This window comes from Alosa sapidissima, chromosome 14, assembly GCF_018492685.1.
Source record: "Alosa sapidissima isolate fAloSap1 chromosome 14, fAloSap1.pri, whole genome shotgun sequence".
NCBI classification, from domain to species: Eukaryota; Metazoa; Chordata; class Actinopteri; order Clupeiformes; family Clupeidae; genus Alosa; species Alosa sapidissima.
In genome coordinates this window covers 14,427,857-14,454,036 of record NC_055970.1, presented here as the reverse complement: position 1 = coordinate 14,454,036, position 26,180 = coordinate 14,427,857, and the positions used below count along the sequence as shown (strand labels likewise).

The 26,180-nt window shown below is 42.1% G+C and overlaps 4 protein-coding genes across 9 annotated transcripts in view; 2 read left to right on the top strand and 2 right to left on the bottom strand.

Annotated features, from left to right (window-relative positions):
• Nucleotides 1–11,788: 11,788 nt before the first annotated feature.
• syce3 (synaptonemal complex central element protein 3) lies at nucleotides 11,789–13,301 on the bottom strand. The gene is made up of 3 exons (XM_042062270.1): nucleotides 13,054–13,301; nucleotides 12,438–12,540; nucleotides 11,789–12,317 (listed from the first exon to the last, which is right to left on the bottom strand). The coding sequence occupies exons 1-3, from the start codon at nucleotides 13,054–13,056 to the stop codon at nucleotides 12,172–12,174; spliced, it is 252 nt and encodes an 83-aa protein (XP_041918204.1). The 5' UTR covers nucleotides 13,057–13,301; the 3' UTR covers nucleotides 11,789–12,171.
• Nucleotides 13,302–13,694: 393 nt separating this feature from the next.
• On the top strand, nucleotides 13,695–16,959 carry pttg1 (PTTG1 regulator of sister chromatid separation, securin). Of its 3 annotated transcripts, none has more exons than XM_042062268.1 (6): nucleotides 13,695–13,804; nucleotides 14,948–15,037; nucleotides 15,236–15,399; nucleotides 16,354–16,435; nucleotides 16,525–16,674; nucleotides 16,757–16,959. In XM_042062268.1, exons 2-6 carry the CDS (start codon nucleotides 14,950–14,952, stop codon nucleotides 16,849–16,851), a joined length of 579 nt encoding a protein of 192 aa, XP_041918202.1. In that variant the 5' UTR covers nucleotides 13,695–13,804; nucleotides 14,948–14,949; the 3' UTR covers nucleotides 16,852–16,959. The 3 variants fall into 3 exon arrangements, with proteins under 3 accessions (XP_041918202.1, XP_041918201.1, XP_041918200.1); XM_042062267.1 differs by having other exon boundaries at nucleotides 13,719–13,832; XM_042062266.1 differs by having other exon boundaries at nucleotides 13,729–13,890.
• A 1,769-nt stretch (nucleotides 16,960–18,728) lies between these two features.
• The window catches only part of sh3tc2 (SH3 domain and tetratricopeptide repeats 2), a 98,845-nt gene continuing 91,393 nt past the window's right edge, over nucleotides 18,729–26,180 (top strand). Inside the window, exon 1 of the mRNA XM_042061011.1 lies at nucleotides 18,729–18,951. The gene's annotated coding sequence lies outside the window, so the exon portion shown is untranslated. The remainder of the gene's footprint in view (nucleotides 18,952–26,180) is intronic.
• ablim3 (actin binding LIM protein family, member 3) overlaps nucleotides 21,343–26,180 on the bottom strand; it is a 47,187-nt gene continuing 42,349 nt past the window's right edge. For all 4 annotated transcript variants that reach the window (XM_042061017.1, XM_042061016.1, XM_042061018.1 and 1 more), the window contains 5 exons: nucleotides 23,437–23,495; nucleotides 23,129–23,216; nucleotides 22,772–22,779; nucleotides 22,427–22,510; nucleotides 21,343–21,853 (listed from right to left, as the gene is read on the bottom strand). In XM_042061017.1, coding sequence (XP_041916951.1) covers nucleotides 21,740–21,853; nucleotides 22,427–22,510; nucleotides 22,772–22,779; nucleotides 23,129–23,216; nucleotides 23,437–23,495 — 353 coding nt within the window. In that variant the 3' untranslated portion in view covers nucleotides 21,343–21,739. The remainder of the gene's footprint in view (nucleotides 21,854–22,426; nucleotides 22,511–22,771; nucleotides 22,780–23,128; nucleotides 23,217–23,436; nucleotides 23,496–26,180) is intronic.

Here is a 26,180-nt window from a genome sequence, read left to right as displayed (position 1 = left end):
TTTTGGGGCGAATCATCAAATGCTGGACCTCTATAGAAAGCTCAGAACCTGTAGTTTTCATAGAAAAGAGTCAAAATAACTGTGTGATGTACTGTACTGACAGAGTTACAGAGACTAGAATGTAGTTTTTTTCTTTCTGCCGGATTACAAGCATCTCTGAACTGACCACATTTCAGCCCTCTAGGTCACTTGATATCCCTTAGAAACTGAGCCCTAGCACCAGGTCTTGTGAAGCTGTGTGCAAAAGTAGATCGAAATAGAATGAAAATATGAGTGCTTTAGACTATTATTTGCCAAGGTATGCTCATGCATTTGTGAAATGCCTATGGAAACTCCCTATAGGACTTTTTGTTATCCAAAATGCATACTCACAATCAAATGCTTACTGCACATGAACCCCTTTGTGTAGAAGCATAATCCTGGTCTGAAATTAAAGGTAACACTTTGAGGTTTCTTGTGGACTATTTAGATTGTATGTCAGGTGTTCTGATAAAGACTGACACAAAATATGGAATAATTACAAAAAAGTCTCTATTTTTGCATTTACTTTGTTAGTTCAATGAGTGTGTATAAGATAGACTATACATCTGTACAACTAATATTGGATAATACAACATGAAGATTCCATTTCTATGGATTCTTGTGAATATTTCAGTACCCAATATGTCGCATCTACTTATTGTGCTGCAGCTACACTGCAGCCAGAAGTCAGGGTAGCACCAAAAGCGGAGGAGGGGGAGGGGGGTATTTTGGATCAAATTTAATTGAGACATAATAAAATTAATCTGAGAATGTAAAGCTCTATATAGATTGTACATGAAAAAAGTTGTCATTTTTGGATTCCCAAGAGTCAAAGCTTTGAAATGGTGTATAACATTACTATAATGCTACATAGCAATATGGTGCATACAATTGATTTAGAATGTTGGGGGGAGGTGGGTAACTGTCCCGCCGGCGGGAATGTAAAGGTGGTGTGTGTGTGTGTGTGTGTGTGTGTAGGAACAGTACTGGGCAGAAAACATCTACGGGCTCATTTGAATGGTGTGCAATGTGCACAGTCTGAAGTGGTGGTAGTGTAGTGGTTAAGGAGCTGGGCTAGCGTGCAGTAGTGTGTGTGTGTTTGTGTAGGGTGGTGGTAGTGTAGTGGTTAATGAGCTGGGCTAGTGTGCAGTAGTGTGTGTGTGTGTGTGTGTGTGGTGTAGTGGTTAAGGAGCTGGGTTAGTGTGTGCAGGAGCCTAAAGGTTGTTGGTTCAATTGACCGTTCGCAAAACCCCGCCCATCAAACGCAGATGAGCCCATGGCAGTCCAGTAGCTCCGTGCAGGCAGACATGGCGCGGCAACTTCACCTTACGGCTCCATAGAAATGTATTGGGAGCCTTGATTTTTGTTCGGTTTTATGGGATTTTATAGTGATGAGTTGAAAAGGACAGTCAAATGACACATGTGGGATTAACACAACACCGATACACAGAAAAATGCCTTTCAATCTTAATGAAGTTTTCTGTAATTATGTTAAATTAGATTAAATTCTCTCGTCCCAGATCTCCACTATTTTAAGCAAAGGGTTACTCCTTAGCAAACCATAAGGAAACAGTGCCAGAGACTTCCTAATGAGGAGACACAGCACTCCAAAAATCCTCCATAGAAATGCAAAGGGCTACACGCCAATATGGCCGTGGTCTACACATATCCCACCCCTTCCTCGGCAAAACGTCGACATGTGAATACATTGAGCCAATCATGTGGTGTGATGTGAATACATTGAGCCAATCATATGGTGTGTTGTGAAGACATCGTGCCAATCATTTGTTGTGAACTCGCCGCTGGAGCAAGATTGGTGTAGTGAAGCCTTGCTCAGGCGCATTTCTGCCGAATAGGATGCCCGATGAGTGCCAAAAAAGCGTTGCAATATGGCCGCCGAGTGGAGGGACTTGCCTAAAAGGACTTTGACAGTGCTCCACTACATCTGTGGATTAAGCCACACAGTCAACTCAATGTAAGTAAGATAAATAAGGATGTTAATTGTTTTCAGCATTGCCAGCATTGTGTATAAAATGATTGTCACTTGGAGGAGACTTGTATATAACTAACGTTACCATAGTTAGCTAACCGCTGCTAATAACGTGCTAGCTTCGTCACGTCAGAGAAGCATGGGTCTGTGCACAGTAGTGTAACATTTATTCATAAAATAATAAAGTTGAAGTGGCTCTGCAATGTAGGCTATGTTTCCGTTTTTTGGCAGCACCATGTTCCTTACATGACATTCCTTTTACTGTCTATGGACATGGCCTAGTGTCCTTGTAACATGCATGCAAGTCTGTCTAGCACAGCTAATAATTAATATCAGTGAATCACAGTGGCCTCCCGTTTAAGCTTGTCACCCAACAAAGCTAGATATGAATTTTTATACATGTGTCTCCATGTCATACTGCAGTCTTTCAAAGGATTGTAAATGATTGTAAATGAATTTAGGTCCATGGCTCTCTAAAAGAGCCTTTTGTGCTGTAACTTTTACAGACAGTCTTAACAGCTACCACTGAATTTCTAGACAACTCCGGTCTGAGTTTGACGAGCGCAATAACTAGGGGGCGTGGCTTTTGCAAACGGTCAATTCCCAACTTCCACCGTTGTGCCCTTGAGCAAGGCACTTAAGTTGCCCTGGGGACAATGTAAGCCCTTGTGATATAGTTGACATATGTAAGGCCCAAGTAGTACTCAGAGCTGTGGAACATATTGTATATTTTTATTGTCTTTCAGCATCAGCTTCAGCATGCCGACCAACAGGATAGTTCAACTGTCCAAAACACATCCTGTGTGTGTGTGTGAGTGTGTGTGTTAAGAGATCATCCGAGTGTTTGTGAGTTAAAGGCTCATCAGCATCCTCTGTGTGTGTGTGTGTGTTTGTGTGTGTGTGTGCGCGTGCGTGCATGTGTGTGTGTGTGTGTGTGTGTGTGTGTGCGTGCATGTGTGTGCGTGCATGCGTGCGTACGTGCATGTGTGTGTGCATGCGTACGTGCGTGCGTGTGTATGTGTGTGTGTGTGCGTCCGTGTATGTGTGTGTTTGTGTATGTGTGTATGTTACAGGGCTTGGTCATGTACGGGGGATTCATCAGCATCAGCTGTGTCCTCAGGCCTAATCAGCATCCACACCTCAGGATGGGTGAAGCACAGACTCATGTCACACACCAAGAACTCCGTCTGGACTACAAACACACACACACACACACACAGAGAAAGAGAGAGAGAGAGAGACATATTTAAATCACACACCAAATGCCAATGTAAAGGTTGTGTCGCTTTCTGCCCAAACAAAGCAACATGATGTAAAATAGCAGGACAGAGCAACTCTGGCCGTCAGAGGAGAAGCTGGTTGGTCAGACCAGGAGTCCTGTTTGCACTCCTGTCATTGGCTAGTTTCTACTGAATTAACAGAACCTAAAATCAATTCTATAGGAAACAGGAAGCCAGTGCATTTCAGCTAAAACATGGGTGATGTGCTCTGACCTGGTGTGCCAGGTTCCCAAGATTACTAAGAACGACATCTTGCTTTAATTTTGGTCCAACCAAAAGTACCTCTGTTTTATCATCATTTAACTTAAAAAAAATTGTTGCCAATCAACTGATTAATGGAGGCTAAGCATGCGATAAGGGAGCAAAGGCCATCTGGGTTAGTTGGCTCCACAGAAATATATAATTGGGTATCATCTGCATAGTTGTGGAAGTTTACATAATGCTGACTTATGATGTTTCCTAATGGAAGCATATATAGGGAAAAGAGCAGGGGACCAATGCAGCTCCCCTTGGCCACACCGAAAGGCAAGTCATGTTTTACAGACACATGATCTCCTAGACTAACATAAAAATCTCTGCCAGTAATGTAGATTTGAAACCATTTTAGAATATTATCAGAGACCCACCCGCTTCGCAAGGCGGTGAATTAAAATGTTATGATCAATGGTGTTGAATGCTGCATATAAATCTAGAAGAATAAGGATTAATCCACTTTAGCTGTCCAAACAGAAAAAATACTTATATTGGGTGATTACGACTGTCTCACAGTTGTGTGACACAGTCACATTAATTTAAGTGTTCCTTTAAAACATGAAAAGCTTATTGTTGCACTGATCATATTGCATTGTTTACATATAAGGTTTATGTATGATGAATGATATTAATATGTATACCTGTGAAATGTACTTATTTTCCATTGTGTATGTTGGTACGAATGTGGGGTGTCTCTTTAAGGCCTCGGCCGCCTGCGATTCCTATTACCGCGTTCCCAAGCTTACTTAGGGGGGTGTGCTGGGTGTGTGGGGCGGTCCGTGGAGAGATTCAGCAAGTGCGGGTGTGTTTGAATACGTGGTGCCAGTGTTGTTTGCTGCAGCTACAGAGATTTAAAGCTAGTTCCCTTTGGTTTGATAGCTTTTCAAACGATACGTTAAAAGGGGGCTTTAATGGGGAAGAGAACTTAGTTTAATTTTGTGGACTGAGACAAAAGGGAGGGGGGGGGGGAATTCAAGTATTGTGTGGTTGCATGGGATAATTTGTGCATTTATAATATACCGCGCTAAGCTCAGGTTGAACTGTTTGGTGCGTCTTTTCTTGTTTGTGTTCAGCGCCGTCTGAATATTTGTTTGTTGCTGTGTGCATGATTAACTCTCTTACCACAACACCTCACCTTAACTGACCACCATCTAATTACTTTTAAAATGACACTGAACTATACAGTACCTAATTAAGCTGAATACTACAGTCACGGCCCATCTGAAAAAACTAATGCAGACTTTTTAGAAATAATAATGTAATGATTTCATGAACTTTTTCAATGACAACATTGAAACAATTAGAGATAAGATCAATAACCAATCAGTTTCACCAAATGCACATACTCCATTGCTGAACGATAGCGAAAACATAATAGAATCACAGATGAGACCTCAAACAACATTTAATTCATTTAGACCTATCGACATATTAGACTTTACTTCCACAATTTCCTCATCAAAATCTACAACAAGTCTACTAGACCCTATTCCTACTCACCTTCTTAAGACTGCTCTCCCCTTCCTGGATAATGCTTTGCTCCAGATTATAAATACTAATTCAATGCTATCAGGGCATGTACTGCAGGCGTTTAAGACATCTGTTATTAAGCCATCCCTTTAAAAAACCTAGCCTTGACCCTAAGAACCTGGCCAACTATAGGCCTATATCTAATTTTCCTTTAATGTCAAAAATACTAGAAAAAAATTTGTTTTTAATGACCTGATACCTGATATACTGGTCCTCCTAAACCTCAGTGCTGCCTTTGACACCATAGACCATGACATACTACTTCATAGGCTTGAAAATTTGATAGGCATCATAGACTCAGCACTCGCTTGGTTTGGATCATACCTTTCTAACCGTCGACAATTTGTACAGGTCCATAATAAACCATCTACCCAGACTATGGTAAAATATGGAGTGCCTCAAGGTACTAAGGCCCCTGTTATTTTCTCTTTATATGCTTTCTTTATATGCTCTGAAATTAGGAAACATGGCATTATTTTCAATTCTTATGCATATGATACACAACTATACCTCTCCATAAAACCTGATGTATTAACTCCGTTAGCCAAACTTGACACATGTATAAGAGATATAAAGACATGGATGATGAATAATTTCCTGCTTTTGAACTCAGATAAAACAGAGGTCATGGTTTTAGGTCCTAAAAAGATTAGGGATATCCTATCCTCATCACTGGCTACATATAGTGATCTTCCAATGACCTCATCCACAAGTGTTAAAGCAACACCAAAGAGTTTTTTGTACCTTAAAATAATGTTTCAAAAATTGTTTCCGTGGTTCATCAACTCGTAACAGGGTGAACGGCACTTCTGCATTCGCTTCGCGGCCCTCTATCGGCTACAACCGCACTATGTAAGTTTGCTAGCCTAGAAGTTTGCCAGATCTGTAGTTCGATGGAATGAGACATAAGAAACTACAAATTTGACTTGCATGATGTCGCAATACATCGTACTTTCACAAAATCATGCAACATATTCTATCTTGTCTATGGACATTGTTATTTGCAAAGCCGTTGCTGGATAAACAAATAGCGTGCGTGCGACAGAAGAAAGGTTTTTTGGTGTTGCTTTAAAAACCTAGGAGTTATAATTGACCAGGACCTATCACTAAATAATCACATAAAACAGATGACCAAAACTTCATTTTACCATTTAAGGAACATTAGGAAGGAAGGAATTAACATAAGGAAGTCATTATCCTTACCGATGCCGAGAAATCCTTACCAGATGCCGAGAAATTAATCCATGCTTTTGTCACCTCAAGGATAGACTATTGCAATGCTCTATACGCTGGCTGCAATAATACCTTTCTAAAGAGCTTACAGCTTATACAAAATGCCGCTGCTCGCACACTCACTAGGACCAACACATATGAACATATTTCCCCCATCCTAGCATCTCTACACTGGCTACCTGTTAAAAGTCGCATTGACTTCAAAATATTACTTTTAACATACAAAGCCATAAATGGCCGGGCACCTGAATATATTAAAGATCTCCTAGTCCCATACAACCCACCTACACCGCTACGATCACAGAATACTGGACTTCTTGTAATCCCAAGAATCTAAAAACTACAGTAGGAGGCACCCCTCCTCAGGAATAATCTCCCTCCCACTATTCGCAGACACCCTCCCTATTTTTAAGTCTAGACTTAAACCATACCTCTTTAGTGCCTCCCATAGTTAGTTATGGGTTGTACAGCATGACACATAAGTCCATGACAGCACTATGTTATGGACTTATGTGTCATGCTGTACAACCCCTCTTCTAGGGGCAGCCGTGGCCTACTGGTTAGCGCTTTGTACATGTAACCGGAGGGTTGCCGGTTCGAACCCTGACCAGTAGGAACGCAAGGCACCTAACCCCTCACTGCTCCCGAGCACCGCTGTAGCAGGCAGCTCACTGCGTCGGGATTAGTGTGTGCTTCACCTCACTGTGTGTTCACTGTGTGCTGAGTGTGTTTCACTAATTCACAGGTTGGGATAACTGCAAAGACCAAATTTCCCACAAAAGTGTATATATACCTATACTCTCCCCTTCCCCTTCTCTCTCTCAACTCTCACTCTGCCTATTTTCACTATATAACACTATAGTACCAATGATATACTTATTGATATTAACCATTTTGATTTATAGTAATACTAACCCACTCTATATCCAGTGTTTCCCACAGACCACAGAATTGGATTCAATTTGTGGCGGTAGCTGACTTGGACAAGGGGGGGGGGGGGGTGTCACTTTAAGACGTTCCTGAGTAGCCTAACACAGTTAAAAGGCTGCTGATGTGTGCAATTCATAACTTTTTCTAGTAGTTAAAATAAAGGTTCGTACTTCTCCTTGGGACAAGCACTTTTGAATTTTGGAAAACACTTTTCCATTTACATCGGGATTTTGCAAACATTCAGTGTCAAGAGTCAATAAAATGAGCCCTTCAACGAAATTGACAAGCAGCTGTAAGTAGGCTAAGCATGCTAAATTCGACATCAAAATACTGCTTGATTTCATAACTTAACTTAGTTTAGTCTCTTCAATGTAGCCCATACCTGTCAACATTTAGCTTTCCAAAAACAGGAGATTTTTTTTCGGGGGGGGGGTGTCAGCGTTTATACCGGATCTGTGTTTGCATAGTTAATACATTTCATACACGTGTTTAAACACTGCATTTCGGTCATTGTTTTTACCTTACTATTACCTTACGCATGCCAGTTATGTATCCACCAGCTGCCTGCCTGCAGCCTACTTCCAAAACTCCAAAGCTGCTTGCTGTCAGATTTGGTTCCGAGGGCACGAGTTCAGTGTATCAACAACACTCAATAACAGTTTATGTGATGTGTTAATCAATTAAATAAATTCCCAACAATTTCACAACAGGTAGTTCTGGAGTAGGCCATTTAACTAGCCCGCTTGATTATGACCAATAGGGAGGGAAAGTAATCTCATCGCCATCTAGTGGTTGCGTTCCTAGAGTTTAGCGGAGTGGATGGGATTTCTTTTTTTTTTAGAAAAAATATATCTCGGTGCACATTGGGATCTTAATTTAATGCCTTCCATTGTGTTAGGCACTGGGGTCACCTCTATTGCTTCAAGTGGCCATACCTTATTTTTAGGATCAGTTGAATTGTTTTGAGTTTTTGTCGTAACATGGTGATAATGAACTACAGTTGCATGTGACGTCACAGGTTTGGGCGCTTAATCTCTAACTGATCAATACGGCAATTTGCTTAACTGGCTTAACATATTTTTGTAATAACGGAACGTGATGTAAACCGCGTGGTGATAACCTTTATGTCTGGATAACTGGTGTTGTGCTTCTACTTACATGAAGAGCTGGCAGTAAGTGTTAAGTGTTAATGCTAACCAGGCTAATAAACAAACCATGCTACCGTGAGTAACGTCGAAGGGTAAAGTCACGTGACTTCTTTTGTAGTTTGTTTATGAAACAAAATGAGCAATTTCGATTTTTTAAAATAAGGCAAAATAGGGTCTGACATTTTCACAGTTATAAGATTATTACTGTATAGACACTGAAAAATATTTTTGGTGGATAACATCGCTGATTTGGCTTCACAATATTTTTTTAAAAATAGGTCTATGGGACTTAACATTGGAGCTGCTCTTCGATAGGAACGCAACCACTTGGGGCGCTGGTTTTCACTTTCCCTCCCTATGCTTACTACGAGACTCAGGCTGCGCAGTCGGCACCCGCTTCCTTATTTGGGTTTTGGGTTGCCAGGTTTTAGCCTATGACAAAACGGTTGAAATTGAAACTAAGTGATCGTGTATGTGTAGGGTGTATTTCATACACAATCTGGCAACCTGAATGGATCAATGATTTTAAAAATAAGTTTGATGGCCATGCAAATTACAGGAGTTATTTAAGGGTGCTGGGAGATGACCTTGAAATACGGGAGAACCCCGAGAAAAACGGGAGTGTTGACAGGTATGATGTAAACTACTATGGCTCCATAACTCCATATTAACTTCAATGCAGCAGTTTTGAACAAATTTGCGCAGCAGGGTCACGATGCTAAGCGGATTTAATACGCCAGACGTCTTCTATGCAATGCTTCTATGTGGCAACAACAATCCTTAACAATCGTGAATATTTTGTTAAATGCACATGCAGAGGAGGGGCAGCGGGCTACGAGAGAGAGAGAGCGGGGCGGGGTAAGGAAAGGCTTGAAATGCGCAGCTCAATGGCAATGCAAGGATTTGATCTTATATTTAATTTCAATTAAATTAAATTAAACATAGAATATTAATCTGTGGCGGCCGATTTTGATTTCACGGCGCCCTGCCACAGATTAGTCAATGTATGGGAAACACTGCTATATCTCTCTCTCTCTTCCTCCTTACCTCACTTGTGAGGTATACCATCACCAGTCAGCCTTGTGTTTGGCCCTCATCTCACCTGAAGTCCCATTCCTACGGCTGCTCGATCATCGCTTATTGCTGTCCCCCTGCCCGGATTCCTGGCCCGCGCAGCCTGACGACCCACTACTTGCCCTATGACAACTCCTAATCCCCTTGGACAATTCATTTCCTACACTACTTGAACTTTCTGACACTAAATAAGTTTATGCATTATCATACTGGATATGTAACCATCCCACCTCTATGTAACACACACCTCAGGTGGCTTTAAACACCATGTTCTTTTCTCTACATCTAACTAACTTATTAATTTATCATGTAAACAGACCTTACTGTTTTGTACTGACCCTAGGCAGATGGGTTAGGCCCTTGAGTCGTGGATCTGCTCGAGGTTTCTTCCTACATGTACCTCCAATTGTAGGGAGTTTTTCCTCCTCCTGTTACTCATGGGCCTTCTCTAATTGTTTAACACTCCGCGCCATGAGACATGTGCAATGTTTTGGCACTCTGTAAGTGATATTAAATTAAATTGAGATCATTAATTATTTTTACTAGGGCCGTTTCTGTGCTGTGATCTGATCTAAAACCTGATTGGATTTTTTTGAGAATACGGTTTTCGTTGAGGAAGGTATGAAGTTGATTACAAAGTCTTTTCAAGTACTCTGCTTAGGAAAGGTAGGTTTGATATAGGCCTGTAACTACTCAGGTGAGTATGGTATAAATTTGACTTTTTAAGTAAAGGTTTCATGACAGTGATTTTAAAAGCAGTTAGAAATATATCTTTCTAATGAGGTATTTATTATCTTGAGAATAAAGGGAGCCAAACTGAGGAATCTAGCAGCAGGGTTCCCCATAGAAAATGCATATCTATGTATATGTATATGGTTATGGGATTTAGCAGACGCCTTTGTGTATAAGGCATCTATGTATGTATATCTATGGGGTTCCCACTCTAAGTCATCTATATATGTATATCTATGTGGTTCCCACTCAACTCAAATGTAAAATTCCATGACTTTTCCCTGACAAAAAAAATGAATTTTCATGACATACTATATAATGAATAGTACAATATACCGATCAATGATATCAGAGCAGCCGCTTAGCGTTCAAGAATCGTTTACTTTTTTAGAGCGGGAGATGAATAAATGGCCAGTGAATAGACAAAGTTGGGCTTCTCAAGCGAGCAGTAACGCTTGACCAGTGATAACCAGATATAAACAAATTCTGCATGGAAATATATTTGCATTAATGTATCTCAGAAAGTAAATTTTAAACTGCTACTTCCTTACTGCTAAATTCCCTGACATTCCATGTCTGGAATGCACTTTCCAAAATGTCATGATATTCCAGAAATTCCATGACCTGTGGGAACCCTGCAGTGGTGGATCCAGAGCACATATGATTGTGTCTGTGTGTGATTGTGTGTGTGTGTGTGTCTGTGTCTGTGTGTGATTGTGTCTGTGTGTGTGAGAGGAGCACAAACCTATCAGATGATCCACAGTGTGTTTGTGCGTGTGTGTGTTTGTGCGTGTGATTGTGTGTGTGTTTGTGTGTGTGTGTGATTGTGCGAGTGTGTAATTGTGCATGTGTGAGTGAGAGCAGCACACACCTATCAGGTGATCAAGCTCAGCTGAAATGGAGTCCAGTCGTGCTGAAAACTGCTGCAAAGCCTCACACTCCCTGTCACCGGAACACACACTTGTTGCCTGCATCTACACACACACACACTTCCATTAGAGCTATACAACTCCATAATGCCACCCACCCACCCACAATTTCATTCCACATTGATAAACATGACTACAGATCAGCTGTAGTTGTCTAATCAGTGCTTCCCTCCTGTCTAGACATGACTACAGATAGCTGTACTATTTTATCATGTTTTGGATAGTTGGGAGCATTCTGGCTAATTGTGCCCTCCACCAGTTTAAAACTGTTTACCACAGCCCTGCCTGAGAGAACCATATGTGGCTGAGCACTATGAATAACCAGGTGAGTGCCGTGTGTGATGGGCCTAAGACAAGCATGTGGTTGAGCGATTAAACACTTTTTCTAAAACATAGTTCTGGTCCTTGATTGTGATTGGCTGAATCACGTTCGATGCCGTTGTAAAATACAGCATAAACATACACCTTGACCGCATTTCGTTCTATATTACTGCGCTACCATAACTTGATAGAAAAGTTGGGAGTAGCTGCATCTTGACGTTGCTTGGCAACCATTTAGATAGAGGAAATATATTTCTTGGCGGAAGAATGATTATCTATTAATAAATTGTTCTTGTTGCTCTGCCTTTACTTTATAGTAAGTTTTAGAAAAGCAATAAGCCATTCGAGTCGAGTCGAGTTAACTTTATTAATGAACAGAGTGTCATTAAACACTTTATAAACGAACAGCACTGTGCCCTGGGGCTGAACCCCTGTGCAGACCGACAGCAGGACTTCAGACTGGGCAGCGGAGTGCAGCACATCACCAGCTCAGTCCTCCACTGCAGGGCTACAGTGTGGTGGTGGTGGTAGTGGTGGTGTTAGTCCTCCAGTGCATGGCTACAGTGTGGTGGTGGTGGTAGTGGTGGTGTTAGTCCTCCAGTGCAGGGCTACAGTGTGGTGGTGGTGGTGTTAGTCCTCCAGTGCAGGGCTACAGTGTGGTGATGGTGGTGGTGTTAGTCCTCCAGCGCAGGGCTACAGTGTGGTGGTGGTGTTAGTCCTCCAGCGCAGGGCTATATTGTGGTGGTGGTGGTGGTGGGCTGGGTGCGCACGACTGAGTCACAGAGGTCATGCGCCTCTTTCAGCTGACGGAGAGCCTGGGCGTGGCCTGGGTCTGTGCGCAGCACCACCATGTCATACGCCATCCAACTAAGCTGCACTGCGCGCGCACACACACACACACACTTTAGGTAGACATTCTACAAGAACACTCGCCATACAGATGACTGTATATTTTAGCTAAATTTAACTGGTTTGCCAGATGTCCTTAGCTATCTACCTGATATATTCTCCATGGTCTCTACCATTTGCTCCAACTCCTTGTTCAACTGTAATGTCTCCTGACCGTAGTTCATCAGCAGTTCCGAACCTGAGTCTGTCATCTGAAAATTGAAACTAGTGTAAACTATTTAACCTCTGCGTACGTTTTAACCATAGTCAGTAAAATTGGGTTTTAAGAGTAGCTAGCCGATGTGAACTTAACGTTTCTGTTTCCTAACATTAAATCAACTGTTAAATGGCTGGTGTGGCAAATCTCTAGCTAAGTTAACGTTAGCAAGTTCTTTAAAGCTCACTTATTGATAACTGTTAACGTTATCTCTTTAGTTTAACGTCACTGACACGTTAATTATTTTAGCTTATTATTGAGAAAATACATTTTAAAATGCAAAAATGAATTGATTTACGCTGCCCAGCCAGCCCACAAGGTAAAGTTAACAGTTATGGATACATAGAAGCTAGTGCTATACGTTAACCATGCAGCTGACGTTATCGCTAGCAGCTACCTTAACATTATGGTTAACATTAGCTCCGTCTAGTACTTAGATTCGTAAAAATTCATCGGAAATAGCTAACGTTTTCAATTTCTCTAGCAAATACCAATAATATGTTCTTACCATAAACGTAGTCTATGTCGATGTAATGAACAGACAGTCTGGCTAAAATGTTGCTCTATGAAATTAGTTTCTGTTAAAATGTTCCTGTGTCAGTTTGGCGTTCTGAGATGGTGCATCTGCTCGTGCCGCGCGCGGCATCAACAAAGTAGCTAACCAAGGGGGGTTGAAGCGGAGTTAGTTAAAAGTAATTTCCTCTCTGGTAACAAGATGAGACCCACCGCCCTCGCTAGAGCCTCCCAAATCTGTATGCGCCCCAACACCTACACAGACAGGCAGTGGCCAATGAGAATGTATAATAAGATAAACAGCCTGGTAGACGGGCTCTGCCAACACGTACCACTGCACTTTTGACTTTGCAATGCATCTCATCTCATCAAAGACCGTTCATATTTTGTCCACGGGGTGGCGTGGCAGACCACATGCCCGCTCTGCATGCTCGGCACCAAAGACATATGCTCGGAACAGGAGTTCGATAAATAGGACAGTGTCCGAGTTTATGGCAGAGTTTGTGTAAGGCTAACATTACATAACGGATGAATAAGTTAATTGTTAATTAAAATGTTAATTATTGGCTAAGGCATGAAATGAAATTATATGAGATGGCCCGAATTGAGTGGATCACATGACGTGCCATATGACGAGTTATAACCCAATCAGGAAGTTCGTTGCTTTTTAAAAACGCGAATAACAGCGATATGCTGCATTTGTAGATGTCGAAGGTGGCGGTGGAAGTCATCCTCAGAAATATAAGGTGAATCCAATCGGACGTGACTGTAAAGGTATAGTCTTCTAAATACGTCGGAGTTTTCGTTTTACAACAGTGTTTGTCAGGTTAAGGTAAGCCGCAAATGCTACACATAGCTTACGTTAACATAATAGTTTGCCATGTCATGTCGATTTACAGGCCTTAACGTTAGCAAGTGCCAGTTAGTTTGTTTATATTCGTAACTTCAATACAAGCCACCATGTATTTAGCGAACTAGAGCCGATGTTGGCCCAGTTCGAGTAAAGTTTGTGTGTACTTTATTATGCAGCTAACGTTCACTAAACAACGTTGACGTTTTTACCCATGTAATGTTTAAGTTAAGTTAGTGGAATGTTGTTTGCCACTGATGCGATGCTAATACGAACAACGACTCTTAAGTAGCCTACTTTTTATTTTACCTCGTGTAACCGTTCTCTTCCACAAGACTCTTTTGAGTAGTGGGGAAAAATATGCCTATGGTTTCTAACTGCTATCCCCCTCTCAAATGTATAAATTGGTGGCGAATACGTTATTCAATAATGTCAAGGTTTATAGCATGATGTTAATGGTTGCATATTTTTTCCATGAAAAGAAACACTCAAAACGTAATCTGAGCAATATTGTTTTCCATATATGGAAAGGTTTCAGTTGTTTAAAGTTACACTCTGCCTGATGTTCATAAAATTTAAGCATGTAACTTTAACGTGACGTTGGCAATACCAAGAGCAGCAGACTTCTCTAACGTTAGACTGAATCCGGGGCAGACAGATTGGACGATTTTATGGATTTTAAACATTTCCCGTATCACAGCAATGTTGTGGATTTGTCAAGAAAATGTTTGACATTTCCAGTCAACTTCTTAGGAAGTAACGTTAGGACCTAATCGCTACCATCAACAACACGAGTATACAATGTCTACTACAGAAACGGCATTGCTTTTTGAAAGTAATGTCTAATTTCACAACTCGTGGTTTGTAATCAACTCTAACTCTTATCAGCTGGTCACAGTAAGGGTGGTAAATCTGGGAGATGCAGATTAAATATTATTATTTGTAATGTGTCTGCATAGTTTATTAGTTTTCAACTTTACATTCTGTGTTGTACACTCTCTGCAGTCAGTGGATTCTATAATTGTTTTTGTGTGTGCAGAGATGAGCACGCTGCTGTTTGTTGATCAGGAGAACTTGGGGCTGGGGCTGCCTCCCACCAAGGACCGCCTGCGACTGAAGTCTGCACCTGGTGAGAGCACTGTGTTGCATCGGTGTCAGCCTGGGGAGGCAGAGTGTGTGTGGGACTGACTGGTGTGTATCTTCCTGTTGTGTGTCAGGCTGGGGAGGGTGTGTGTGTGTGACTGACTGGTGTGTATCTTCCTGTTGTGCGTCAGGCTGGGAAGGGGGCAGTGTGTGTGTCTGACTGGTGTGTATCTTTCTGTTGCAGAGCTCCAGGCAGACCGGGTGTTCAAGACGCCATGCACGCCCTTCACACCCCTGCCGCGGCCTGCGCTTGGCTTCCTGAAGAAGGCTACACACACCCCAAACACACTCAGCTCCCTGAAGGCCACACACACCCCAAATGTGCGCCTTAAGAGGGACTCTCACCTGGTAAGCAATACGTAATTTTAAGAAAAGAGCGCCACTGTAAACAAACATGTATAGTATGACTTTATATTGTCTTTAGAACCAAAAGAGCATGCCACTGTACAGTCCCTCCAGGATTTCGTGAGGATTTTGAAATTGTTGCGACCTAAAATGCCTGATTTCGTGACGGCTTTTCTAAAAAAAGATGGGAATGTCAGGATGAACAGAAAGATGTACAGTGGTGCACAGCTCTGACCAAGGGGTGTTCTACTGTATACTGGACATTGGTTTGTCCCATTCCTATGACTGCCCTACCATTGCCTGTTGCTTTCCCCTTACCCGGACTCCTGGCCCGCGCAACCTAGAGACCCACTACTTGCCCTACGACAACTCCTAATCCCTATGGACAATTCATTCCCTTTCACTAGACTATGAACTTTCTGACACTAAATGGGGTTCATGCATTATCATACTGGATATGTAACCACCCTACCTCTTTGTTACATACCTCAGGTGGCTTTAAACATGTTCTATTCTCTACACCTAACTAACTTATTCATTTATCATGTATACAGACCTTGCTGCCCTGTAACTGACCCTAGGCAGATGAGTCTGACCCTTGACTCGTGGATCTGCTCGAAGTTTCTTCCTATATGTATCCAATTCTAGGGAGTTTTTCCTCGCCCCTGTCACTCATGGGCGCTCTGAATGTTTTAACACTCTGTAAACCACCATGAGACACGTGTACTGTTTTGGTACTCTAAGTGAGATTGAATTTAAAATTGGTCTGTCACAGTATTATGTCATCAGTAAGAAACCTATCCACCCTCTTTCAATCAACCCCCCTCCACACAATGTGTAACTTTCTAGTTTTGAAATGGCTATACCACAAAGAATAGTGCTGCCTTGCGCATTGTTCATTAGAAAATACTTCAGTAAATCATACTGACATACATTTTTTATTTTTTTTCCTTCCAGCGTTGTCGTGAGAGGGAGGCTCCGCAGCACGTTGAAGATGAAGCGCCGGACATGGAGAGCATGTTCCCCTACAGACCCGACGGTGTGTGCGGTGACATTAAGTGTTGCCCTACATTTCTGTGTTTGCATCTTAGCTGTATGCTCAAAGTGTGTGTGTGTGTGTGTGTGTAGAGTTTGAGCAGTACGGCCTGGCGGACGGCGTTGTGTACCTGAATGCTCTTCCACTCGCTGGAGTACCACGACTGCCATGGCAACCTCTGATTCCAGATACTGATGACATCACCTTGGAGCCTTGTGAGCCTCTGGCCCCCTTCCACACAGGTACACACCCACACACACCCCTGCCCCCCCACCCCACACACAGATTCAATATCAACTTTAGATGCTATTTGTGTGTGTGCAGAGGAGCATGGGACTGAGTTGGATGATTTCCTGCTGACACTTGATGAGCTGGTTGTTGACCTCCCACCCCCTCCAGAGGATCAGCCTGACCTTTGACCTCTGCCATTGGGGGGTTGTGTGTACAGTTGCAGTTTTGGCCTGCCTCTTCCTGTTGTGATTTTGTACATTATGTGACGTGTTAAATAAAGTTCCCAGTTTTTAAAATTGTGTGGCCTGAGTTGCATACCAGCATACATGGGCTTCTATGCTACATGCATGGGGTTACTATGCTACATACATGGGTTTCTACATGGGGTTTCTATGCTACATACACAGGTTTCTATGGTACATACATAGGTTTCTATGCTACATGGGTCATTCTACGAAAACGTGCCATTTTGCATTCAAAATATCTAATTTTCAAAGTACTGTTTTTAAAATCTTGAAGCACTTATTTGGATGAAGTAGATTCTTACCTCTCAAAAAAACGTGGTGCCATCTCAGGCTCTTATTTATTTACTTTAACTTAGCACACATACCTCCATTGACTGTCAACCCTGTTACCAAAAAAATGTGCTCTTGTAACTATTCATGAATATTTTATACAAATAATTCTGGAGTTGAACACATGAATTATTCGATTTTAGGATTGACAGTAACTGGGTTGATGGTCTTGTTATTGGCAGCCATTACTAGCCATGTGGTGGACACAGGACACCACATGGTGTGCATTCAAGAGGTTAAAATGCTGTTAAATATTTACTTTTTTTTTTTTTTTTTTTTTTAATGCATGATTTTGTGGTAACAGGGTTGACCAAACTAGCTTGTCCCCTTCTGTCAGACAGAGCAAAACCATAAAAGTCATTAAAAGAACACTTTTCTGGTGTTTCCACCATTTAACTTCCTGGAAGGCAGGGGATATCACTTCCTGAAAATGATGTAACTTTTGGCACAGTTCATAAGTAACAGGGTTGTCATGGGGACGTACTGTATGTAAAATGTTGCTTTTTTTTTTCATAATTTTAAAAACATTCCTAATAAAATTGTTTAATGATCCATGAACAAACACTTGGATTTTGTACATGTATTTTTATGATTTGACTTTTTTTTTTTTTTTTTTTTTTATCCCAAATAGCCAGTGATACTAGACAAGTCATACCGAGGGGACAAGCATTTTTTACAGCTTTTGCAATATTCCTAATATAAAAAGTGCTTAAAATCCTTTAAAAAAATCCTAAAAAAAAGCTTTGCAAGACACTTGTTTGAGGGACATAAAATGGCACGTTTTCGTAGAATGACCCACATACATGGGTTACTATGCAACGTCACAAGTAATCTGGGGCAGAAAGCACCCAGTGTGTTTCAGTAGTTTTGAGAATGTGTGTGTCTGGGAACTGATGGTTCAAGAACATTCAGTATTTCTAAAGGAAGGCATGCCATTGCCAAAATAACTTCATATTCGTAATGCACATGACAAAAATGACAGACTGCAGGCAATTTTACGTTACAACAGCCAACTGTTACTAGGTTCAGTTCATAACCTAGTGGCCGGCCATTAAGTGTCTTACTAGGTTCAGTTCATAACCTCGTGGCCGCTAACCGTCTTATTAGGTTCAGATCATAGACTGTTCTATATATACAGTCTATGGTTCAGATCATAACCTAGTGGCCAATAAGTGTCTCGCCCCCTGGCAGCACGCACATCTAGTAATGTTGGTAAACAGGAGACCTGTCTATATGGAGTTTGTTTTTAGTTTATTTTATTAAGATTCAATTATTTACTCATTAATGTATTGGTATTTTTCATTTACTCCAGTCCAGGGTTCCCAAAGGTCATGCAATTTCTGAAATTGTAATAAAGTTTATACCATTTGTTTGTTTTTGGGGCCATGTAGTAGTGTGTAACAGTCTGAAATTTACTTGCCAACATTAATACAATTTTATTTCAGGGAAAAATCAAATGCAAAGAATTTAGCATGATCCAAAATTCACCCTCAAAATCATTACGCAACTTGCCAAGAATAACTTGGTACATAGCCTAGCGAAAGGCTCATATACTGTAAACAGCTGAAGACGCACTGTCACGAGATGTAAGCAGCCCTTAGCAACCAGTCCCGCACTGTCACGAGATGTAAGGAGCCCTTAGCAACCAGTCCCAAAAAACTCTGCAGGACAAATATTGTTAGGATTTGTATTCAGTCATTCAAACATTATGGGGTAAGTGTTTTCTTAAAGCTTTTTTCAATGGTAACCCCTTATCAGTCAATAGTGAAAGTAAATAACTAGAACTTTTTTGTCGTTGACGACAAATGTTGAGTCCACTGTGAAATTAGTTTCACTTTGTCTATAAGTTAAAATAATAGGTGAGTGCAGATGCATGTGGGTTACACTATGCTAGTCGCAAACCGGTTTTAATGAGCAAAGGTGTACCGCCCACGTACCGGAGATCACAGTATCCAGAGTTTAACGTGCGATAATTCAAAATCCCCATGTTATTTTCCCATAGGAAAACTCAAAGATGGCAGCTTTTTTGTAGTATAGGCGAACTTCAGAGGTCTATGATTAAGAAACAGAAGAACAACCCTTTTGAACAAACAATGCGCCTGATGTCTGATCACAAAATCACGCTGAATGTAGACTGGACACGCCCTAAATGTTTTTAAGCTTTGCGCCTCTGACCATCCGTTTCTGATTGCCAAAATAGGGACCTTTACCTCTGATGTACACGTTGTTACTCCAATTCAAAGTGCACACTTCACTGTGACATCATCAAGCTTTGCCTCCCTCTCTGCTTGCTGATTGGTCGGCTGTGCAGGTGTCTGAGGGAGCGTTAACAGGAACAGGGTTTCCAGCCTGTGATGTTGGAGAGAACTGAACTAATGAGAAGGGTCAGGAACCAGAACTAACGAGGAGGCTCAGGAACCAGAACTAACGAGGAGGGCCACAGAGACTGGCCTGGTCCTGTAAAATGGTGTGATGGCAGCAACAGAGCCACTCATTCCAGAACCCAACCTGGGGTCCACTGCTGGCCTCCACTGGACTGCTGCAACCCAGCTCCTCTCCAAACATCTCACCATGCCACTCCAGAACACTATCCAAGACACTTTTAGCCTCATTGCACATTCAACAATGGGACACTTTTAGCCTTATTGCACATTCAGCAATGGGACATATTGCATTGCACAATTAAAAATAGGACACTTAATTTTATTGCACAGTTAAAAATGGGAGTTCTACCATGTCTGTCAAGGTGTGGCAGTTGACATAAACAAGTTTAAAATAGAACATCAAAGAAATAAAAAGTGTTTGGGCTAAAACTCATTAAAAGACCATAGAGTAACCCAGACCCACAGAGTAGCCTCCGTAACCCTGACCCATGGAGTAACCCAGACCCATAGAATAGCCTGAGAGTGACCATAAGCACTAGTAAACCTCCGGCCTCAAACTAATACATTTAGATCATAGAATGCATCACCTCGTCAGAAGCCAGGGTGAGACTAGCTATCAAAGTGAGTTTTCGGTCTGAGAAAACGATGAATGATATGTATATTGAATATATGTAATATATTCGTCAGCCAACAATGGGCTTCGCCATGACATGTAAGTATTCAGAAATCTGCTTTTCTATTTCCAAGACCAAGGAGAAAGCAGACCAATCAAGCACTCATGGCAGGCCAGACCAATCAAGTACTCATGGCAGGCCAGACCAATCAAGTGCTCATTGCAGGCCAGACCAATCAACACTCATTGCAGGACCTGAAAATGCTGATGGAGTGTTAAGTGGGGTTCACGGTTCACATTGCACAAGCAAGCGGCAACGCTGCGCTATGAAACACATTATTTTCAATGGCTTGCACTAGCGCTGCGCTATAAAACACATTATTTTCAATGGCTTGCACTAGCGCTGCACTATAAAACACATTATTTTCAATGGCTTGCATTAACGCTGCGGTATGAAACATTATTTTCAATGGTTTGCACTAGCCCTGCGCTATGAAACACATTAATTTCTATGGCTTGCACTAGTGCTGCGGTATGAAACATTATTTTCAATGGCTTGCACTAGCGCTGCGCTACGCTACGAAACACATTATTTTCAATGGCTTGCATTAGCGCTGCGCTACGAAACACATTATTTTCAATGGCTTGCATTAGCGCTGCGCTATGCGCGCGCCATTCCCTTTAGAGGTCAGCATCAATGAAATGCCAGTGGTTTGCTTGTAATTGGCAAGTGTACGGTTTAAGATGCATTATCGCCACCAACTGGGCTGGAGTGTCTATTATTCAAGCTCTCAACGGAAGAATGTACAGGTGTGAGGCGTTTGGAAAAATAGCTCCACAGTTTTACAACGAATGGTAAAACACCTGTTGGAAAGCATCTTTTGCAGCGATTTTTGTGTGAGCATATCAGTGAACACCGCTGACCATTTGGTGAGTTTCACGTCTTTGTAAACGAAAGTTTAGGAAGGATTGTTCCAGTGCACCTATGCAGCCGTTGTGGAGGTGGGGGGGGGGTGCTACCACAGAAAGCGAAAATTCTCAGGACAGCAGCATGTGTCCAAATTTCAATCTTAAACGTTCTATTTAATCATAAACTATCTGAAAACAGGGCTTCAAGTGTAAAATACCGAACTTGTCCTTTAACAAACAACAACAACAACAACAACAAACAACAACTTTGTTCCTGCTGTTGTGCTGCTCTGGGACAGGGCTGTGTGTGTGTGAATGTGTGTGTGTACCCTGTGTGCTGCTCTGGGACAGGGCTGTGTGTGTGTGTGTGTGTGTGAATGTGTGTATACGCTGTGTGCTGCTCTGGGACAGGGCTGTGTGTGCGTGTGCATGTACGCTGTGTGCTGCTCTGGGACAGGGCTGTGGTGGGGAAATGTCTCAGTCAGTGGTGCCATATTTTGGAGCACTTTGGTAACTGGGTTTGGTGCAGTGGGTGGTAACTGGATTTGGCGTCCGGCGTCGTCCTTTAGAAGAGTCTGGCGTCCGGCGTCGTCCTTTAGAAGAGACTGGCCTGCTTCTTCAGCTCCTTCCTCTTCCACAGGGGTAGATGCTCAAACTCATACACACTCATCCCAAACACACGGTCAAACTCCTCATGAGAGAGATGCTTCTACACATACACACACACACACACACACACAGATGAAAACAAATAGACATCCTAAAAAATTGCATTGTTTATCAAGCAATGCGGTATATCAAGCATGTATGTATTGTGCATATGGGGGCGTTCACACACACACACACATACACCCACATACATAAACACGCACGCATGCTCACACACACACACAGACACACACCCACATCCATAAACACGCACGCATGCTCACACACACACACACACACACATACACCCACATACAAAAACATGCATGCACACATACTCACACACACACACACCCACATACATAAACACGCACGCATACTCACACACACCCACATACATAAACACGCACGCATACTCACACACACACACACACACCCACATACATAAACACGCACGCATGCTCACACACATACCCACATACATAAACACGCACGCATGCTCACACACACACACACATACATAAACACGCATGCATGCCTACATATATAAACACGCATGCATGATCACACACACACACATAAACAACCACGCATGCTCACACAAACACACCCACATACATAAACACGCACACACCTCCAGCCTGGGGCGGTCCACATCTCTGGGCAGCTGTCTGCTTCCCTTGCTGGGACTCACGATGAGGTCTTCATACGGGTAGATCTACACAGAGAGGCTACTTAATGTGTGGAGGCAGTGTGTGTGTGTATGTGTGTGTGTGTGGAGGCAGTGTGTGGGTGGGTGTGATTGGTATGCAGTTCTCTCTGTACATGTCTGATTGATTAGTATGTTCAGTTTTATGTGTGTGTGTGTGTGTGTGTGAGTCTGATTGACATGGATTGGTATTCAGTTCTGTGTGTGTCTGTGTGTATGTGCGTGTGTGCGTGGTATGGATCAGTGTATGGATGTCAGAGCTCATCTCACCTTATAGTCTGTGGAAATAAGAAAATCAAGTCACATACACAAGAACTGACTGTAAAGATGCCTGCTAACTGTGTGTGAGTGTGTGTGTGTATGTGTGTGTGTGTGTGTGTGTGAGAGAGAGAAAGAACACTATTGTAGTATGCCTATGCTTACTATAGATAACTTATTTGTTCTCATGTTTATGTGTGTGTGTGTGTGTGTGTGTGTGTGTGTGTGCATGCGTGCGTGTGCATGTGTGTGTGTGCATGCGTGTGCATGTGTGTTGTATGTGTGTGTGCGTGTGCGTATGTGCGTGTGCATGTGCATTGTGTGTGTGTGTGTGTGTGTGTGTGTGTGTGTGTGTGTGCGTGTGCTTACTGCTCATGTGGGTCTGTTTTAGGTCACAGGTTACAGGGCGGTCCCCGGGGTCATCTCCATGGGAACATGTCTGCCTTGTCACTTCCCCCTGCACAGAGAGAGGGAGAGAAGGATAGAGAGAGAGAGAGAGGGATAAAGAGAGAGAGAATGACAGATAAAGAGAGACAGGGTTGAGGATGAGGAGATATTGCATCTTCAGTCATGCTTATTAAGTTTATTCAATTGAGAGGGAGAGAGAGAGGGGGGATAGAGAGAGGGACAGAGAGAGAGAGAGAGAGAGGAATAGAGAGAAGGAGGGAAATGAGGACCTGTGGTCTGGACCGACTCTGCCCATGTTCCTGTGCGCATCTCCGTGGAGACCTGGGGGCTGGAGAGGCAGAGGACTGGGTTAATGAGAGAAGTGTGGGTGGGTGTGTGTGTGGGTGAGTGTGTGTGTGTGTGTGTGGGGGGGTGTGACGACTCTGAGCGCTGCCACTGCTCCTGCGAGCACCTATAGGCGTGGCTTTGGTGCTTGTTAAGGCCGCACCTGATTTGCTGCCTTTAAAAAGGCCGGACCTTGACAATATGGCGCGCGTGCTGCTAATGGCTGGTGGTTCCAGAAACGCACGTCTGCCGTTTGTCTTTGTTTTTGTTATGAGTTGTCTTGTATTTGATTCCTTTTCATGCATTCAATCTGCATTACACTAACACTGCATGTGGACGCTGCTTAACACTACTGTGATCTACTGACTAACCACATTGTGGAGGTTGTTTTCCTTCTGTTGAAGTATAGTATAGTATAGTATATATACTCTTTTGATCCCGTGAGGGAAATTTGGTCTCTGCATTTATCCCAATCCGTGAATTAGTGAAACACACACAGCACACAGCGTACACACAGTGAGGTGAAGCACACACTAATCCCGGCGAAGTGAGCTGCCTGCATCAACAGCAGCGCTCGGGGAGCAGTGAGGGGTTAGATGCCTTGCTCAAGGGCACTTCAGCCGTGCCTACTGGTCGGGGTTCGAACCGGCAACCCTCCGGTTACAGGCCCGAAGTGCTAACCAGTAGGCCACGGCTGCCCTATATGTTGAAGTAAATTCTTTAATTATTTTGAAAATTTCGTGTCCCGTGTCCTCCTTGGTTTTGTTACGTTCTGAGCCAGAATAGGTGTGTGTCTGAGCCAGTGGGTGTGTGTGTCTGAGTGAGTGTGTGTGTGTGTGTGTGTGTGTGTATGTTAGGGGTATAAAGGTACACATTCTTACTGAACCGTTTAGGTACCAAATGCCTTCAACAGTAGTAGTTAATAGTATTCAACAGTAGTAGTAGTTAATAGTAATCAGTAGTAGTAGTTAATAGTAATCAACAGTAGTAGTAGTCAATAGTCTTCAACAGTAGTAGTAGTTAGTAGTAGTTAATAGTCTTCAACAGTAGTAGTAGTTAATAGTAATCAACAGTAGTAATAGTTAATAGTAATCAACAGTAGTAATAGTTAATAGTAATCAACAGTAGTAGTAGTTAGTAGTAGTTAATAGTCTTCAACAGTAGTAGTAGTTAATAGTAATCAACAGTAGTAATAGTTAATAGTAATCAACAGTAGTAGTAGTTAATAGTAATCGACATTAGTAGTAGTTTATAGTAATCAACAGTAGTAGTAGTTAATAGTAATCAACATTAGTAGCAGTTAATCGACAGTAGTAGTATTAAATAGCCTAAATCTGCCTAGACAGATGCACCTGACTTCACTAATTAGCTAATCTACCTGGCCTAACTCTGCCTAGACAGTACATCTGGTTTCACTAATTAGCTAATTGGTTACCTGGCTTAACTCTGACACCTGAAGCACCCATGAGTCACATGACCATTCACCCAGTTGTCAGCATTGTAAAATGTGTCATTTAACTGCACTACAGATAATACCAAACAGCAAGAATGGCAAGGCTTGTATTTCATAAACACACACACAAGAATAGCAAGGCTTATATTTTGGTCTCTATGTTGCGTTTACTAGCAGGCTAGTAGTGGAGGCCAAAGGTCGAAGTGAGTCTTTGGGCATGTCCACAGGTAGATGGGTATTTTTAAAAACTGAGATTTTTCCTCTTTCGTATTGCTCTTCGTAATGCTCTAAGCGATGACGTTCAAACAAAACAGAAAGCTAGCTCGCTACTCCCTCCCCCTTCCTTTCGTGTAATTGAAACTCTCCTAAACACAATCTTTAAAAAATATCTAAAAACATACCTGTATAAGAAAGCCTTTAGTTAACTCATCTTATCCTGTAGACTACTTTTTCAGATTATTCTACATCTGCTGCCATTGGAGGGCGCAGCCAGCCAGAAGCAGATGGGCTCCCCCTATTATGTCAGGTTCTGCTCAAGGTTTCTTCCTGGAATATGGGAGTTTTTCCTTGCCACAGTTGCCATATGGCGTGCTTGTGGGGGCTAAAGGGTTAAGGCTGCCAGTCTTGAATGTCTGTGTATAAAGTCAAATAATTGTAACATATGCTAAGAACAAGCAAAGGCTGGCTGCTTGGAGTCCGCATCAACGGGGCCTAAGCATTTGTTAGCCTAGGCATTTGTTAGCAAAGCCTTTATATATCTATAGTAGTACAATAGTATTTCTGATATGTTGCTGATTGGATCATAAACGGCCACAGCAACAATGGGGAATGACTGACTCTTCTCTAAAAACTATGTTACATGTTATTTTCTATATTTCTGATATGTTGCTGATTGGATCATAAACGGCCACAGCAATGAAGAAAAGTGAAAGTGATTGATAATGACTGACTGACTCTATTATTGTGTTACATGCTCCAAATGTAAGCACTTTGAGCTGCATTCTGTGTATGAAAGGTGCTATACAAATAAAGCTTATTATTATTATTATTACTAAACACGCATCTCGTCATGATTGGCGAGATGCGTGTTTAGTAAAAATAATAATAATTGTTATAATTATTGTGATTGTTATGTTTTTATGGTCCAGGCTGGACCAGGATGTTTTTGTTGCCGTTTTTGGAGCGTTTTTGTTTGTATAGATTAAGGTTGTGTGAACAAAAAGGTTGTGTGAATAG